General features: G+C 38.4%; 1 protein-coding gene across 1 annotated transcript; it reads right to left on the reverse strand.

The window, feature by feature from the left end:
* Window positions 1-1,399: 1,399 nt before the first annotated feature.
* On the reverse strand, window positions 1,400-14,464 carry LOC308671098 (alcohol dehydrogenase 1-like). The gene is made up of 9 exons (XM_081333107.1): window positions 14,372-14,464; window positions 10,831-10,932; window positions 9,868-10,009; window positions 6,982-7,069; window positions 6,656-6,878; window positions 5,455-5,715; window positions 4,677-4,812; window positions 3,998-4,136; window positions 1,400-2,406 (listed from the first exon to the last, which is right to left on the reverse strand). The coding sequence occupies exons 1-9, from the start codon at window positions 14,387-14,389 to the stop codon at window positions 2,382-2,384; spliced, it is 1,134 nt and encodes a 377-aa protein (XP_081189233.1). The 5' UTR covers window positions 14,390-14,464; the 3' UTR covers window positions 1,400-2,381.
* Window positions 14,465-19,407: the final 4,943 nt, after the last annotated feature.

The raw sequence follows: 19,407 nt of genomic DNA on the forward strand, positions 1-19,407 counted from the left end.
GAAATGAACATGTTGTGCTTTGCAATTAAGAATCTACCTCGGTTGCCTTAGATTGTTGAGAAAATTCTTTTCAGGTAATATCTCCTCTCGCCCCAGGATCATTTGTTAAAAAACAACAACACTCTGGTATCCTTTCATGATCTGGCGTACCTGCCAACACGGCAACAACTTGTTAAGGTGTGTGAATTAAGATCTTTCCTCCAGATGAGGGTGTGGCTATTAGCATTTTTTTTTAAAAAAAGTCAAATTACAGAATGTAAAGATTTAAAGGCCTTCTTGGATTCTCCCTGCAGGAGACGGTCGAAAAAGAGGAGGTGTGCGTGAAAAGAAACTGGGGGCCAAAGGGCTTTCTGCTTGCTATTCTTCAAAAATATATTTAAGAGGTTTTGTAGGAACAGAAAAGGGAGTGCTAGGTCTGGATGCAGGGAGAGAGAAAAGCAGCAAAAAGCCAAGTGGCAGGTGGAGAATTTTGGAGAGCTATGAAGGGAAGCCAAGTAAGTTGTTGGTGAGCAAAGGAGAAAAGGGAAGGGAAGCAGACAAAAGGAGAGGAAGGCAGAGCAGTTCCGAAGAAGAGGGAAGAAAGCAGATAGGACGGATAGAAAGGTGGTATACAACTATAGCTAATTTTAGCCACAGAAACCCAATTATTTGAAAAACCTTTCACGTTACTTTTAGGCCTCTCATTCTTGGCTCAAATCCTTGACCTAAAACTCCTAGAAGGCCACACAATACATAGCCTTTGTTATGTACATAGGTCAGGGGTAGGCAACCTCGGCTCTTTTATGACTCATAGACTTCAACTCCCAGAATTCCTGAGTCAGCATAGCTGACTCAGGAATTCTGGGAGTTGAAGTCCACGAGTCATAAAAGAGCCGAGGTTGCCTACCCCTGACATAGGGGATGTTACACAGATATAAGCCACTGACACCACCAGGTGGCAGGGTGCCCTGTCCAGATTGGCCCTCTATTTAACAGCCTTATCAAAGAATATGTACCATTCTGAATGGGGACAGCATGGAAACAGGGCTGTTCCCCCCTTCCTGTCATAAACAGATTGCTTAGAATGAACGTGCTAACTCCTCTTTTCATGTTGCAGATACATTAGCTAGAGAGTTTTGCATACTTGAGTACCAGCCTTATCAATTAGGGACAGAAGCGCAAGGGCTGTAATATTTTAGTAATGAACCGCCCTTTCAGGAGGGCCATCCACTATCAGGGGTGTGAATATTTTATTGCTTAATGCCTATCGCTTGCTAATGATCATGTGCCTTGGTTTTCCAAAAGTGTATGGAAACTATCCTACTTTGTGCAGTGGGGGCTATGGATTTGTGATTTAATCCAGAGACTAAAAAATATCCCCCAACTATGCTAGGCCACAAAAGAAATAAATAGCAAAATGTATAATTTATCAATGCCTTTATTATGACCAACCAAAGCGACACAGAAATGGGTGCCAAACATATTGTTTTTATTTTTTCATTCCTACGTTTAGTCAATTTATAAGTTGCCTAATCACAAAATAATTCAAGGTGGCATACAGAGTTGTTGTTTTTTTAAATCAAACCAACTTATCATCATAAAAGAGAAGAACCAAAGAGACGAACCAGTTATAAAAATGCAGCACCTTAAGGAAATTCCATAATAATCTGAACTTGAAATATCTGATTTGGGGACAAATTCAATCTGCATCATGGCCCATTTGAAAAAAAAAATCCTTTTTTTAAAGCTTTCCTGAACGACAACAGGATCAAGTCTATGCAAACGTTGAGGAAATGTGGTTCTGAAGGGCAGTGGTGGCAGTCATGTTGACCTAATATTGTCCTAAGCATGGGTTTGACAAAGAAAGTTCAGACATGTTTGAGATATGTCATAGAATCTGTACCAGGCAAGCTTGGTGGCACACTAGCTACAAACATAGCAAAAAGCAATCTCATTTGTTTAATAGTGGGTTAACCAACATGCAACAGATACAAGCCTACTATTCCAAAAGGATTATAATTGATTCCATTCATTATCGCAACATACCACAAGTACTGCTTCCATTTGTTTGACACAATAGGACACTTCAGTCTAAGCACTTTCAAGGTTCTACCTTTGCTTTTTCATTGAATTTGGTCAGATGGTAAACATGTCTTGCATGCAGGGCAAAGCTGGATGGGTCTTTGCAGTGGTGATGGGAGGATCAGCTGGCCTTTATAGCATATCAAAAGTATTTTTCCGCAACAACTTATAAATTAAATGGCTTTCCATATTTCTTTACCAATGCAATTGATTATAAATGTTTTCAGCATGGATTAGATGGCTGTACAGTATTAACTTAGATGCTATTAAAACTGCACAGGACTTGCAAAAGATCTGTAAGATAGCTTAAAATTGTAGTTTTAAAACAGCAAAACGCAGCGAATGCTGAAAGAAAAAAAGAAAGAGGAAGATTAACATATTTGCAAAGCCTCCCTAGCAACATCTAATGTACATTAAGATCATGTTGCAATAACTTTGTCTCCATTTCCATTAATTAATCAATCAATCACATTGATATAGTTGTCCACCTCACAAAAAACAAACTGGGCTTTAAGCAACAATAGAATAAATAAATAAATAAATAAATAAATAAATAAATAAATAAATAAATAAAGCTTTATTGTCAAAGTACAACATGTGTACATTGAGATTAGCTGAGCCTCCCCCTGTGCTCTCTCCCCCCAACACACAGTGACAACAAATAAAACAACAAATATTAAAACAACCCATATAAACATATAAAAATCCTCATTAAAAGATAAATATAAAAATGAATATTTATTAATCAAATTCATATAGCCAGCCAGCTTACCAAAAGTGACTCTGAGCAGCAAGCAGCAATCAAATATAACAACAAATTTAAACACAACAATTATAAAAATCCACATTAAAAGACAAATATTACAAAAATGAATATTTATTTAGTCAAATTTGCATGAAAACACAAAAAGCGACTCTAGGCAGTGTACAACATTATCAATTTGTACAATAACAAGAGCAATTTCCACTGATTCTTTTATTTATATAATTTGGCCAAAGCCAATTTTGACATTTCCAAAATACATGGAAACTCTTTGTTTTTTAATCAGTAAAATTCAAGTTATTTGGGCTGGAAAGTGACATTGATCTCTTGATCAAAGATATGTGGGTTCAAATTCCTACACAGTGCTGAAGTTCACAGGGTATTATGGGGTCCTTGGTGGTTTCTGAGCTTGGTTTTTTGCAGATGTTTCATTACTGAGCTAGATAACATAATCAGTGCTAGCACTGATTAGCACCAATGATGTTACCTAGTTTGGTAATAAAACGTCTGCAAGAAAACTTCCAAACTCAGAGAGCACCAAGGACCTCGGTGTTCAACCCTGTTCTATAAATATTCCCTTGCATCTGTATGCCAGGTTATCCTTGTGTCATCACTACTTCTCAGCTTCATGTACTTTAGAGATTAGTTATAATGATGATGTAAGGGGGGGCGGCTGTCAATCCTGTTAACATTGAATGTTCTTGCTTGACAAGAGATGAAGAAGCAGCTATTTCATGTGTTAAACTTGTGTATTGCTTTAAGAGATAGGGTTAAGGCTGGGAGGCTGGGAGGAGGAAGATTGTGCCTCAAGGCCATATGACATTAAAGAAGATAAGAACTTGGCTTGGGTTGTCTAACGGAAGGGAACTGATTCTTTAAATTAATTGGAGAATATGATTAATGACAAAATTAAAAAGGTGGAGAATTGTGTCTAATATATTGTGCAAGGGGGCAGAGATTTCAGATTCCAGCTTCCTTCGAGCAAGCATTTGCTGGTGTATTGGGCTAAAAATAAAGGACTTTAAAGGTAAATACTGCATCAGAGTCTTGAAAAGCCCATACGTCGGAAACTTGACAGATGAAACTGTATCAGCATGAAATCTTTAGAAGAAAGATCTGACAAAATAAGAGAAATAAAATGTGACAACCTGTATTGGGCTGACACAATCATACCTTTCCCCAGAAATTAAAAGCTCAAATCCTTCACTGATCTTCTCAAAAGGCAATACATGAGATATTAATGCATCTGTATTAAATTTATTTTTCTTGTAATCCAAAACAAGTTTAGGGAGCGCATCTTTTAATTTCCAACCTGGGTTTTAAAAGAAAACAAATAGGAATACTAAGTGAGCTATTCATTTAAAGTTTTTTCAGCATCACCAACTCTGCTGTATCTGTAATGAATTTGTCCTTCGAAATATTGAACTGATGCAATTGGAGAACATTAGGCTGGTGAAAGCTGAACTGTATGCATTTCTCAAATTATATCATAATACTACAATGATAAATGCTGTTATACTAGAAAAGGGGCTAGTGTTTGTTGTTCATTTTTCATTACAATGTCCTTTCTTAAGAAACCTGTAGTTAATAATAATTAAGATATTGAGAATCTTGACCAAAACAGCATTTCCTCACCAGAGCCCTTACTCTCTGCTTAAATTCAGCAATAGGAAATGGGAGACAATTCAGACTAAGCAGGTGGTAGATAGAATTCCTTAGAAGAGTCAAGACAACTATGTACAATTTTATACCAAGCTGGACCAATTTGAAACTACACATCTTATTTTGAAAAATGAATCACATGCACATACTGGTTAGAGGTATCTTATAACCCACATTAGCCAATGCACACCTCCAATCAAACAGCCTACTAGTTTCCTTCCTGTGAGTAGGAGAGCAGGGTCAAAAGAGAGCTGAGATCTTGCAGGAGGTGCCCCCACCAGCACACAAATCCCATGACCCAGGTGAGAAGATGCAAGGGCACTGACCTATTTAAGAGACAAAGAAAAATATGCAAAAAAATCAAAGCGAACAAAGAGACTGTTATCTAAGTTCTCCATGGATATCTTGAACATAATCCTGAAAATGTTGCTTATAAAAAAAAGAGCAGACAGCTACATCCAAGAGTGGAGATCAACCTTAGGACATCTGACTCAGCGTTCTGAAACAAGAATTAAAGATGGTCAGTAGTTTCATTCAGATAAAGGGGTTTGGTTATTTGGATGGGTGATCTCTCTTTCTTGCTGGAAGACGGTACCTATTTCTCCTCACTTCTTTCTTTTACCTAGTGTCAAAATATGGGCAGTATATAATTGCAACTGGAAGGACCAACCAATACGTCACTTTGCTCATTTGTCCTCTGAGTAACAGAAGAAGAAGAGGACAATGAGATTATTTATAATCATACTCCCAGATGTGACTCCCAGATGCTACTACAAAGATACCAAAGTGTGCATGTGTTGGACATATATTTAACATTCACATTTTTTCCCAGAAGATGGTAAAAGATTCCCCCCAAATATAAAATATGTGACTACAAGATACTAGAATATTTTCTGTTTGAATGTTAATCCTAATATCTGAAGGTGCTTTCTGCTACAAAATGGAAACTGCCAACACCAATCACATACTTCTGTGTCAATGCGTCCAATCACTTCAAATGTATAGTCCACACCAAGACCAGTCTTCTGCACAAGCACCTCGTGAATTGGCTTCTCAAAATCTTGGGGGCAGATGCACTCAGTGGCTCCTAATTCTTTGGCCTTCATAAATTTATCCTTGTTGATGTCAATCCCAATAATCCTGGATGCTCCAGCAGCTTTACAACCCATGATCACAGACAAACCAACACCTCCTAAGCCAAAGATGGCACAGGAAGAACCAGGCTCAACCTGAAAAAAATCACACAAAGAAGAATCTTGTGTTGGAAGACACCCAAACTAAACCAGGAATTGGATGGATGAAGATGGCATGAGAACTAGCAAAGCCTAGGACAAGAAGGCAAACATGTACATAAATCTCAGAGTCACCTCAAAAATTTAATAAATAAAACAAGGTTGGAATATAAATATAATTTATTGCATGATGTGTAATAAATTGACATGGATGTTTGACATTACTTCTCTGTGTCCAAACTAGCAGCAAGATATCCTTGCAATACTTGGGCATTTAGATCCATGATTGAGTTTCCATGTTACAATAAGCCATTGTTTGTAATTCTGTTGTACTAAGCCACAAACCATGATTTACAAATCTTAATAATTGGATTCACAAGATATAGGAAATCAAAATCAAACAAGCCAGAGACTGACATCAAGTTAACCTCTGGTTTACAAATTAAGAGCCTTGGTGGAGCAGTGGGCTAATGCCTCCTTAAGTAACACCAGCTGCCTGCAATTAGTGCAGGTTCGCATCCCACCAGGCTCAAGGTTGACTCAGCCTTCCATCCTTCCGAGGTAGGTAAAATGAGGACCCAGATTGTTGGGGGCAATAAGCTGACTTTGTAATAATGCCGCTTGGGGGGGGGGGCGAAAGCCCTAATAAGCAGGCATATACATAGAATGAAGGCTACTGCTAAGCTTGTAAGCCGCCCTGAGTCTTCGGAGAAGGGCGGGATATAAATGGACTAAAATAAAATAAAATAAAATAAAATAAAATTAGCACCATACTTACCATGTAAATCAACCACAGTAGATCAGGATTGCTCAAACCATGGTAGCTATATTTATACCACAGGCTATAGCAAAAGTCAAACAAATCAAGGTTTATTTCTAGAAGATATGGAACAAACTCTTCTTTCTTCCCATGCAGGAAGCATGAAGTTCTTCTTACCTTGGCACAATTGATGGCAGCCCCATAGCCAGTAGAAAAGCCACAGCCAAAGAGGCAAACTTTATCCAGAGGAGCGTCATCGTCAATCCTTACAATAGATGCCTCTGGCATCACCGTGTATTCAGAGAAGGTGCTTATCCACAGGAAGTGATGAATCTGTTTCCCCCGGCAGGTGAACCTGCTGGTTCCATCTGGCATCAGACTTTGAAAAGCTTTATAAATGCTGTTTGAGAAGATTCAAGTCAGTGTTTGTCATAAACCGGATTGGTCAGAAATTGTCACTGTAACTGCAAAACCCAAGTAAGTAATACATACAACAAACTTACTGGGATTTGAGACAGCAGTTAGCTTTTGGACTCAAGCAGCAGTCACACTGTCCACATTGTGGAACACAGAGAGGAATGACTTTGTCACCTTGCAGGGAATAAAAATCAGTCCTTTTTTAATGTATATTGTATTAATCTTTACAGTAACAATCTTAGTATTTAATAAGCAACGCGTTGTCTGAGTTTATGTGTTTAACATTAATGGTAATACAATTTCCATTCCTACCCTTTATTCCGTTTTTCTAACCATTTATAAAAAAAATTCCCATCTTTGCTTCCCCTTCATTTACAATGTGAGCCTATCCATTTCTGCACAGCCCAACATTTTCTTAATTATGTCTTCTTCAGATGGTCAATCCTAATGCGATTTGTTTTGTTAAAAATCCCATAGTATGTTAATAAAAGTTCAAGGATTCATAATATTAAGGTTCTGTACATAGAAATTAATTCGTAAGATGTATTTCAGACTTTAGGTCACCACCTCTTTGCTATTCTTCAAAACAACTTATTTTTTTTAGGCTTTTGCACAAGTCAGGAAAAAGATGCTGTTGTTTTAAGAAGTCAACTATTAACATATTTTTTAAGCAGCTGCAACTTTTCCCCCCAGACTTCTGAGAAGTATTGAAAAAATGGGATGGTTTCATTATTTATTTACAGTTTTTATAGCCTATTCCAGGGGTAGGCAACCTCGGCTCTTTTATGACTCGTGGACTTCAACTCCCAGAATTCCTGAGTCAGCATAGCTGGCTCAGGAATTCTGGGAGTTGAAGTCCACGAGTCTTAAAAGAGCCGAGGTTGCCTACCCCTGGCCTATTCTTTAGAAGAGTTTGGGTGAGATACAACAGATTAAATATATAAACAGTTCAGAACAAACTATTGGAAATCTGAAAAAGCTTGGTAATTTATGGCCATTTTGGCCCCTTTTTAAAATGCCACAAAGGCAGGGGGCATGGACATTCAGGAGTGGAGAATTTTATTGTGTATGAGCTGCAGCAGAAAAGGCCCCTGTGGTTCATGACTCTAACTTCAAAGGGATTTAGTGGACCTGCTTGGCAAGGCACTTCATGATGTACCCTGGTGCTACTCCATACAGTTCTCCATATAGATATGGCCAACTCTTTAACTTGGGCCTGGAAACCTACTGGTAAACAGTGCTGTGATTTTGCTAGCTTGTAAAGGTGATGTTGACTATGGATCAGCTACAGGTTCTAGTCAGGTCCAAAGACTGACCCCCCATAGAGTTTTATGATAATTCATCTGTTTAGGCACGAGCTGCCATTGATGAAGCATCCTTTAAGAATAGAGAGGTATCATGCTTGCCCTTGTGCAAGATTTGAATCTTATATAAATAATTTTTACCAAACAAACATGTTATTTTTTTTATTGAAAAGTTTTACAGTACATTTTATCTTTAACAATCCCCCCTCCCCCCACCCCTACCTACCCCTCCCTATCCCTCCCCCCCATTTCCCCCTCCCCCCCCCCGACTTCCCAGAGCTAAGCACAAGGTATAAAAACAAAGAACAATCATAAACATCCATATGCTAACAACAATAAACTATTAATTCTGTCGCCAGCAATATTAATATTACATATAAAAAGAAAAAGAAAAGAAAAAAGAAAGGAAAACTTATTCAAATGCTAAATGAAACTTTTTAGTCCCATATTTGTTCTGGATATAATCAATCCACTTTTTCCACTCCATAATATAACGTTCTTGCGAATGATCTTGTTTGTAAACAGTGAAATTTGCCTCCAAAGGTAGAGTATTTGGACTAAAACTAGTAAAATATTATCTTCCTTACACAGAGAAAATGGAAAATATTATTCAAAGTGGAAGAAGGTGGTGTTGCTGATGTCACTGTTTTCCATCATTCTGAAACCTGCTTGGTAGCCACGTCCTATACTGAAAAATCACTGTCCTTAAATGTCTTACTCTGAAGTTAAATTGAACTGAGAGAAGCAAAAGAGGTTGCAGATTACTAGAAAGAAGCTTTTACAATGAAAAACAGAATGTTAACTTACACCCATTTGCTGTCTTCACAGATATGTGCAGGATATATATACATACATATACATATACATATACATATACATATACATATACATATACATATACATATACATATACATACATACATACATACATACATACATACATACATATTGGACAAAAGAGAGATTAGGAGCAGAGGCTTATGGCTGTGCTATAACAAAAACAAGGTTCCACCCATGAGAAATCCACCAACAATCTTTTCTTGCTTGTAAGAAAATTTGAATACCTTTTTCATTTTATCAAACCGAATGTGAACTGAGGGGTCCTTGGCCCACTCTGAGCTCAGAGAGCCCCTAGGATCCCTCATTTAGCTATGAATATTCTTCTTAATTGAATGAGAATTGTTAGGAAAAATAGGTTGTTTTGCTTGGCATAATTTAATCCTTTGTCATTTATTGATTTGTTTGTAATCTCTTTGCTTGACTATTGTGAGCAATCAAGAGCTGTTGTGAGATGCCATATACAAATTTAATAATTTGTGGTTGGTTGCACAGTCACCCAGATGTTTAGACTGGATATGGCATTCTTATTCACTTATTCACTTTGAGTACTTCCCAAGTACCTAGGATATTATTATAATATACACAACAATATCGAGTCATAGCTGCCAGTTTAGCTGATATAGGCCTTCATACACATTAAGTTCTTCAGAACAACCTACAATGTTGTAATATATACAGTGTAGTATATGTGTGCATTCAAGGAGTGTGGCCTTTTGTAATTATCATCAAAAGAGAATATTTGGAATATTTCAAAATATAGATGCCTCTTCAAAATTGCCTGAAATTCTTAGTACTGTACTATCCAATATTCTCTATCTCTAACCTTACCTGGTTTTACACAAGTGACTTCTGGTCCAATACTTTCAACAATGCCTGCTCCTTCATGACCCCCAATAACAGGGTAGTCTATGTTTGGAAAAACACCTTTCCTTACATGATCATCGGTCCGACAGATCCCAGTGGCTACCATCTGTGCAGATAAAAGTAAATCATTTCAGTGGTTGGGTCCAATTCATACTTTCACCTAAAAAGCTTTACCAGACCCAAAGCCTATCTAATCCAGCATTCTCTTTCCACAGTGGATCCAGCAGATGCTTTGTGGAAGTCTTCAAACAGGACAATCCTCCCAATCAAACCACATAGCAGTAACACAGTTAAAGGAAGGAAGACTTAGGAGTTTTAGTTTGCCTGGAGATCACAAGAAAGAACATCAAATTTATTGGTTTCTGGGCTGTACTTTTCAAAATAATTTGTTTTGGGTGTTAACAAAATTTGAACTGTGGTCTTATTAAAAACTGGTTCTATAAAGTGTATAAAAAATCTTGAGAGTTGTTTTCTTCAATCTGGATGCAGAATCTTCCTTGATGCAGAATCTGATGATTTGCATCTTTTCTTTTTCTGTAGAGTACAACAGTTCTATTGCTTGTCTTGTTCTATCCCTATGGACTACCAATAATGTGATATAGTCAAGAACCTATTTCACAAGTGGGCCTATATCCATGCACAAAAGGGAGGTCAAGAAGCTGTTGGCAATACAAAACATTTATTCCAAAGCAATCCTGAAGGGAAACCCTTGAAAAAAGACAAGAACTGGATGATTAGTAGAGCAACCACCAACAGCAAAATTCTGGATAGCAGCATCATGGTTCAAGCCTTGTTTGTTATTTATGTTTTCCTAAGCCATTGTCTCCCTGGTCTTTCCAGCAAGTCTTAAAAGTTTAGGTACAGGATAATTCCAAATTTTATTACAATAATAATTTATTCATTGTGGGAGATGTACGCCTTTTTTACCTTCACTCGAATTTCATGGCTCTTTGGTGGTGCTACTTCTACCTCTTCAATCGAAAATGCTTTGCCTGGTTCCCAGATGACTGCAGCTTTACATTTAATCACCTGTGTAGACACAGACCATCAAAAGAAGTCAGAGGAATGAGCAAATATACTGTCAGAATCTGTCTTGTAAGCCAGAGAAATGACAGAACTGTTGAACCAGGAAAAGAAGGCAGTTAAACTTCAAGAAAGTGTGGCAGTTTTATCATGGGTACAATTTGAATTGCTTCACCAACCTTCTATCAGTGGGAAGTGGAATTAACTGGTACCTATTGTTCAGTTTTGTACATCACCCTGTCAACAAAAGTGTGTATAGTCAAGGCTATGGTCTTCCCAGTTGCAATGTATGGCTGTGAAAGTTGGACCATAAGAAAGGCTGAGCGCCAAAGAATTGAGGCCTTTGAACTATGGTGCTGCAGAAGACTCCTGCAAGTCCCTTGGACTGCAAGGTGATCAAACCGGTCAGGAGATCAACCCTGACTGCTCTTTAGAAGGCCAGATCCTGAAGCTAAAACTCAAATACTTTGGCCACCTAATGAGAAGGAAGGACTCACTGGAGAAGAGCCTAATGCTGGGAAAGATTGAGGGCAAGAGTAGAAGGGGATGAGAGAGAATGAGGTGGCTGGATGGAGTCACTGAAGCAGTAGGCATGAGCCTAAATGGACTCCAGAAGATGGTAGAGGACAGGAAGGCCTGGAGGAATGTTGTCCATGGGGTTGCGATGGATCGGACACGACTTCGCAACTAACAACAACAACATTGTTCAATTTAGAAGGGGGTGGACACATTCCTCTTGATCCCTGGGCACTGCCTCTAGTCTAGGAGAACTGTGGTGTGCACAATGGGAGAATACGGGTTTTTTTTAACCTGGGCTTTTCCCCTGTACCTACTATGTATCCAAACTAAGTTTTGGATCAGTCCTCATAGCAGTTGACAAGCAGAGGTAGAGGGAATGGGCAGAAAAAGAAATGTAAGATAAGGCCAGCACACTCTCTGCTACTGGACCCAGCCTCTCAATCAGGTTCTACAGTTTATTTTTGATGCTTAATGGCAGAGAATATCTGAACCTACCAAGCAGCTGATTCATGAGAACACAGTCCGGATGGGTAAAGAGATGGGTAAAGAGGCCAGAGGAGATGGTAAGTAAGTTCTGAAAGATGACTCAATCCATGCTCACCAGGCAGGCAAAGTGGAGCCTGCTCAGAAAAAAGGAGGTAGATACTGATATGTCAAAAACATCAACATTACACTAATGTTGCAGCAGATGTTTCCCTATCATCTGGTGACCCTGAGAAGTGAGAGAAGTGAAGGCAGCTTTTCTGGCATGGGACATGAGGACACTATTGTTGATCTGCGAGCTGGAGGAAAGGGAATTCAGATTGCAATCAAGACTACAAAATCTATGCTAATTTAGTTTTCTGCAGGGTTATAGAAGAGAGAACACTTTAAGCAGTGGGAGGAGGGATGCTCCTAGTCATTTATGCAGAATGTTAAACGGGGTTTGCTTTCAATTAAGTGTGCATACAATTGCAGCTTAATTAATGGGTTCAGCAAATGAAAAAAAAATATTTATCAGGGAAGGTCTGTCTTATGTTAGGAGATATGCTTGCAAATATAATATACAGAAATGCAATTAAATATCCATGGAAAGATGTTCATTAAAACATGTTCACCTACATATACAGTATGAAGTCAAGTTCTTTGGGGGGGAAAAACCCTCCCAAACTAAGAAAACATTTCTTAGAAAAAGAAAATTGACATATGTATTCATCTCTATCTGGAAATACAACAGAACCTCCACCTGTTGCCAAAAAATAGTTTGTAAATTTTAACTAGGTAATTAATTATATACCAGATAGAATAGACAAACAGAAGTAGGTTGGTTAGTACATAAGTAAGTAGATAGGTAATAACACGTTAATTTACTTATGAACCAGTTTGGTGTATTGCAACTACTCCCAGGTTCCATTTCTAGTCTGGTTGTAATTGTACAATCTCTGTTTACATGTAAGAAATAGGTTTCCCTTACATTCACTTTGTCTCAAAGTAGTTCTCTTTTACATTAGGCAGAGTTTGCAAGTCATAATACTTTAAATTCATTATAATTTATTACTAAATAAAAAAGCTACTTGAGAGTCTCGTACCATAAATGCAAAACAAAAGAGGAAAAGTTGTTCCCTTATTTAGATGAGCTTATAAAACCACAGAAAAGAGATTCTAAGAGTGAGAAGTATTAGCTCTAAATCCAAAGATTTCTGACTGAAAACTGCTTAAAACATTACTCTGGAAACACAATTACACACACACACACACACACACACACACACGGGGGGGGGGGGAGAGAGAGAGAGAGAGAGAGAGAGAGAGAGAGAGAGAGAGAGAGAGAGAGAGAGAGAGAGAGAGAGAACTTTTGTTTGCCCTTGGCACATTTCTCTTAAGCTGCAGTGAGATTCAATTAGTTTTCTGCACGGCAAGAAAAAAAGTAAGATTTTTTTAAAAGAAAAATTTAAGAAAAAAATTATTTTTTTCATCCCCTTTTATTATTTTTATAAATAACTCAAAGTGGCAAACATATCTAAGTCTTTTCTCCCTCCTATTTTCCCTACAACAACAGCCCTGTGAGGTAAGTTGGGCTGAGTGACTGGCTCAAAATCACTCAGCTGGCTTTCAAGCCTAAGGTGGGATTAAAACTCACAGTCTCCTGGTTTCTAGCCTGGTGCCTTCCCCACCAGACCAAACTGGCTCTCCATGATGTTGGTCTTCTGCATGGTGAAGAACAAAGGTTTGTCCACATTTACATTACCAAACACTTTGAATGAAAAGACTATCAATTTAAATCAAACGTGGAACATTGAAAGCTCCCACGGTGAAATCGCCTAATAAAACATTTGGGAACTAACACTTGTCCATGGGGCTTAGATGATGCTGGTCCTGTTCTCATCCTTGAAATTCCTCAGCAGAGCAAAATAACAGCAAACACATCAGCACAGATTTCTACCCCATTCTGATACTACAGGTTAGATCATGGTTCCCATTATCTCTAACCAACATCTCCAGTGTAATCTTGAAATGACTCTGAGTAGTCCAATATATAGGAAGAAGATATTGTGAGTGTTTTTAAATACTCCATAGACAGCACTAAGTCTTAGTACTATAAGCACAAGAAAGATTGGCTCAGCATTTTTCTGCCTACAGTTCAGGTGAAGGATAAGAATACTATACTCTAATAAAGCAACTAAATGCTATACATTTTCTTACCCAGGACAGAATTCTAAATCATTTCAACAATGCTCCAGAATGCTTAATTTTTATTTGTCAGCCTCAGGTCTTGAATGGTTCTTCAAGCCTGACCTTTGCAGAGCATCGAGTAAATCAGCATAAGTGAAATTCACAAAATGCTCCATACATTTTTATGGAACACTTAATTCTTCCATTGTAGAAGTGGTCTAATAACCATGTACATATGCTGTTCATGCAGGTTTTGATTAAGAGTCTTCCTTACCTTCCCAGCAGTCGCCATGTATTCCAGGATCCCTGCTTAGAATCTGTCCAAGCTCTTCTACAAATGACTTCTCTCCTTGATTATTTTGGCTCTGAGAGATAAATGAGCAACTTTTCTCCACCCTGTACAACACATAAAATGTTTAATCTATGATAGGTCAGCTCAGGAAGGGGAGGGTTCATTTGCAACTATACTAAGAGCTAAGAAAGTTTTCCAAGAGTTTTGTTTAAAACAAATTCCCTCTGGAGTAGCTATCCAAAGATAACTGCCATCTAGACCCAGAAGTCAGATTCTAAAAGCGTACAGATCTCAGAGGTGAGTTCCAAAAAAGTTTCTGAATTAGTCTGTACAAGCAAAAAACAAACAAACACAAAAACCAACAGAATAAAACACAAACATCTTTGACTGATGTTCTCTTGCTTAAATTGCTTACATAAAGGATAAATATAGATTATATGATGCATTTAAACAACTATATTAATCCCACAGGTTTGGTGTCCCCATAGGATCATAACTGAGAAATATTAGTCCTTGTGGAATAGCTATTACGTTTGCATTGTACATATCACGTTTGCCAAGGCAAAGATTTATTAAAACAAATGACAGTTCATATGACAAATAATATAAATGGAAAAGCAGCACTTATTTTTTATGGATTTTAGCAAAATTCCCAGCATGTGCAACACTAATTAGCTGCAAAAGTACAGCTCTAATTTTTCACATTGCCTTGTGAAACATTAAACATTAAATGACTACTCACAGAAAATGGCCACACAAAGCTGAATTTGCATGATAAGCTTAACCATGGTTGACTTATTTTATTCATTAATCCACGGCCTCTTAAGATTAATTCAATTACCCCATTATTATTATTATTAACTTAAAATAATTGTCAAATTCTATTCATGTGTTGTTGGAATGCAAGGTAACAATGTATTCTGTATTTGCTCAATACAGTGAATTATAAACTAACTCTTCTCGTTATGTTTGCACAATATTCTAGACTGACTAGTCGGTGTGTCAGTATATTACACAAACACAGCTAGTGTAGGATGTTCTAGGCAAAATTTAGCCAAATAAAACAGCCTAAAGGGAGGTGCCACTGCAGTCAGTGAATAGAACTGATGCATAAACCACAACTGTAGCAATCACACTTAAATATGGAATTATTTCAGCTGTTTCTGTTTCCTGGTAGAAATGTACTTGGCTGGCACAATACAGGAAAGAAAATTTTCAAAAACAAAATGAGAAAGGAAAAAAAGCTTCACTAAAAACTAAAATGGTTTAAATAAAGAAAAACTTGAATTAAATCATGAATCATGTTATAATAAAATATAAAAAATATTTTAACCAGGAGGGAGGTAGATAGATAGATTGAGTGAGTGAGTGAGTGAGTGAGTGAGTGGTGGGATTCAGCTGGTTCGCATCACTTCGGCAGAACCGGTAGCTAATTTTTTGTTGCCCAGACCCAGAATGGACTTCTGGAAGTGGAATCCACACACAGAACCAGTTGTTCACATATTTGAATCCCACCACTGGATGGTTGGATGGATGGACAGATGGACAGACAGACAGAGATAGCATAATCTCTAGGACACTCAGCTCATTGGAAAAACATTTGAAGTTATGCTCAGCTTCAGTTGGTGCACCAGCTGTGTGCCCATTTCTGGAACAGGGGATGCTGGCAACCATCATCATGCCCTCATCACTTTACATTTGGAGCATTAATTCACTCCGCACAAGTCTTCCTTTCAACATCATCGAGAAACTGCAGCTAGCCAAAATGTCCACAGCCTGATGCTGCTTTATAACACAAATGATACAGGAGTTGAATCAGTAGCTTGTCTGATCCCAGACTCTATTCAGGATGCTGGTTATATTCAAAATCCTATGTGGCTTAAGAGCTGATTATTTGTTATTGGGGTGCAGTGGGAAGGAAATGGCGAAGCATTTTCTGTAATAGGTCCCTCCTATAAAAAGTTTTACCACCAAGCACAAGAACTCTATTATCACTCCTGATATTTAGAAAGTATCTTTTTCAAAGGTTGTAAACAGTTGAAGGTACCCAAGATGAATAAGGGGCTAATACTAGGAATTATTATTTTGAATTTGTTACATGATTTAACAGCATATGGTTATGGGGTTTTTGGTGACTACTATATATTGATATTACTGTATTTTTGCTTGTGATTTGTTTAGAGGCAAAATAATATAAGTTCGCCTGGTGCGCCAGTTGCGGCCCTATTTGGACCGAGATGTCCTACGCACATGCGCTCGTGACCTCTCAGATAGACTACTGCAACGCTCTCTACATGGGGCTGCCCTAGAATACCACTCGGAGGCTCCAGCTGGTGCAGAATGCGGCCGCGCGAGTTGTGATGGGGGTCTCCCGATACTCCCATGTAACACCTCTGCTCCGCGAGCTGCATTGGCTTCCAGTTGTCTTCCAGGTGAGATTCAAGGTGCTGGTGATGACCTATAAAGCCCTAAATGGCATGGGTCTGTGTTATTTACGGGAGCACCTTTTGCCGGCGTTAACTTCCCATCGCCCTGTGCGCTCCCACAGAGGGCCTCCTCAGGGTGCCGTCAGTCAGGGAATGTCGACTGGCAGCCCCCAGGGGGAGAGCATTCTCTGTGGGCGTGCCTGCCCTCTGGAATCAGCTTCCGGTTGAGCTCCGGATGGCTCCCGACCTTCGCTCGTTTCACTGCGACCTGAAGACTTGGCTATTTGAACTTGCCGGCCTGGACTGAGGGACCGGGATTTTAGATTTTAATTTTAAAAATTTTAAATTTTAGAATGTGTTTATTGTTTAGGGCTATTTGATTTAATTTCATTTTAATTTTTATATATTATGTGTTGTTTATAGTGTTTTAATTGCCCTGTACACCGCCCCAAGTCCCTTCGGAGGGGGGCGGTATATAAATCTAAATAAATAAATAAAATCGTTTCTGATAAATAAAATAATGATTTATTGTTCAGCATGGCATATACTGTAAATTACCTGTGACTTGTTCAGCAACCCAATAAACATGATCTAATATCATGCATAAATTGAATTCCTGTCTGATTTGAGTAAATCGCTGGGTGATGAATCAAGGACGTTACAGAAATCATGAATGGTATTTTACAAAAAAACACACCTCCTGCTATGAAATAGCAGGCATTTTGTCTTTTTCTCTTTCAGCCACTATTATAGCAAGTTTTAGTAAGATGTAAGGGGTGTACAAGAATTGCAGCAAGCAAAATATTTTCACTTTAACATTAATGTACATTTGTGTACATTATGATCGATATTCTGGTTCTCTTTCTTACAATATTTGCATGAAGGAGGCAGGACTTTTCCCTGATTATGGGAAAGATATAGAGGCTGGTTGCTTAAATTAGCGGTCCCCAACTTTTCCAGCTTTGAGGTCCCGTGGCGGGTGGGGAGGGAGAGGGGATGGGGAGGATAGAGGGGATAGTTCTGTGCGCGCAGTACAATGGTTGTTAAGTGTGAAAATTGGTCATTTTTTTCTAAAACATTTTCTTCTCAAATCAGCGTATTTTTTTTACTAGCAGTGCATAACGCAAAACAGCATCCAGTTCTACTTAAATGAAAGTGCTTTTAGAACTGCCTTTGGCACTCAAATCATTCGTCTTCCTTTAGCATGAGTCCCCAGATTTGTTCCAGTTTGTTCAAGGCTTTCAATATCTAACCAAGTGATCAAAAGACAATATAAAAATCCCATTTTTCTTGTCGTCAACAAAAGCCCACACAACATAAATGGTTTCACTTCCTATAAGGCCAAACAAAATGGCTTGTATCATTTGAAGAGGATTTTTTTAACTTCTCTCTTTTCAAAATAAGGTAAAATCTTTTGATCTTTTGTCTACTCCAAACTATTAACCAAATTAAGCTTTTAGTAACTTTTAGCAGCCTCTGAAGTCTTAGCCAGCAATTTAATATAAATGTCATATTCTATCTTAATTCCGGAGTCCAGAAAGGGATTTTATTCATTCATTCATTTATTACAGAAATCCCCATCTACCTCTCAGAGGGACTCTGGATGGTGTACAAATAAAATATTAACATATAAAATGTTAAAACAGGATAACCGAATGCAAAATTTTTAAAAAGGACAAGAATAGTTAAAATATAACATTAAAAGTTAATTATAAAGGAATACCATTGGCAAATAGTTCTTAATGTCCAGTTTGATCAAGCTTTTCCAAACTGGGTGCTCTGCAAATGTTGGACTTCAGTTTGCATAATCTCCATGGTGATCTGGAATTTGAAGCCCACACATCTGAAAGGCACTTGATATGGGGAAGGCTGATTTATGCTACTGAGAGTGTAACAGCATGGTCTGGTCTTCTCCATGATTGCTGGTTTTCAGGTTGATATCAGAATGACTTTGAGATCTATTGCTTTACCTTATAGATGCAGATCTTCAGTACTTAAAATTTATTTGATTTGCAGGGAAAATAGCAATAGCACAGACATATACCACGCCATAGTGCATTAACAGTGCTTTACTCTCTGAGCAGTTTACATCATCAGTATATTGCCTCCAACAATCTGGGTCCTCATTTTACCAACCTCAGAAGGATAGAAGGCTAAGTCAACCTTGAACTGGTCAGAATCAAACTCCTGGCAGTGGGCAGAGTTAGTCTGCAATACTGCATTGTAACTACTGTGCCACTGGGGAAATGGATGATATCTACTGCAATGGAAAATATGGACACAATTTATGACAAAGGATTGGTCTTATTGCTAGGGGGGCCTTCGCCCAGGTTCGCCTGGTGCGCCAGTTGCGGCCCTATCTAGACCGGGATGCCTTGCGTACAGTCACTCATGCGCTCGTGACCTCTCGTTTGGACTACTGCAACGCTCTCTACATGGGGCTGCCCTTGAGGACCACCCGGAGGCTTCAACTGGTGCAGAATGCAGCCGCGCAAGTTGTGTTGGGGGTCTCCCGATACTCCCATGTAACACCTCTGCTCCGTGAGCTGCATTGGCTGCCAGTTGCCCTCCAGGTGAGATTCAAGGTGCTGG

This window comes from Vipera berus (genome assembly GCF_964194415.1).
Source record: "Vipera berus genome assembly, chromosome: 7".
In the NCBI taxonomy this organism is placed as follows: Eukaryota; Metazoa; Chordata; class Lepidosauria; order Squamata; family Viperidae; genus Vipera; species Vipera berus.

Excerpts from the sequence above, each read along its gene's own strand:
- LOC308671098 (XM_081333107.1), bottom strand. Across the intron at positions 10,010-10,830 it reads GCCATGAAATTCGAGTGAAG|ATGGTAGCCACTGGGATCTG; the intron begins GTAAAAAAGGCG and ends TTATCTGCACAG. Across the intron at positions 4,137-4,676 it reads AGTAGGCTGTTTGATTGGAG|GTTGGAAATTAAAAGATGCG; the intron begins GTGTGCATTGGC and ends TTTAAAACCCAG.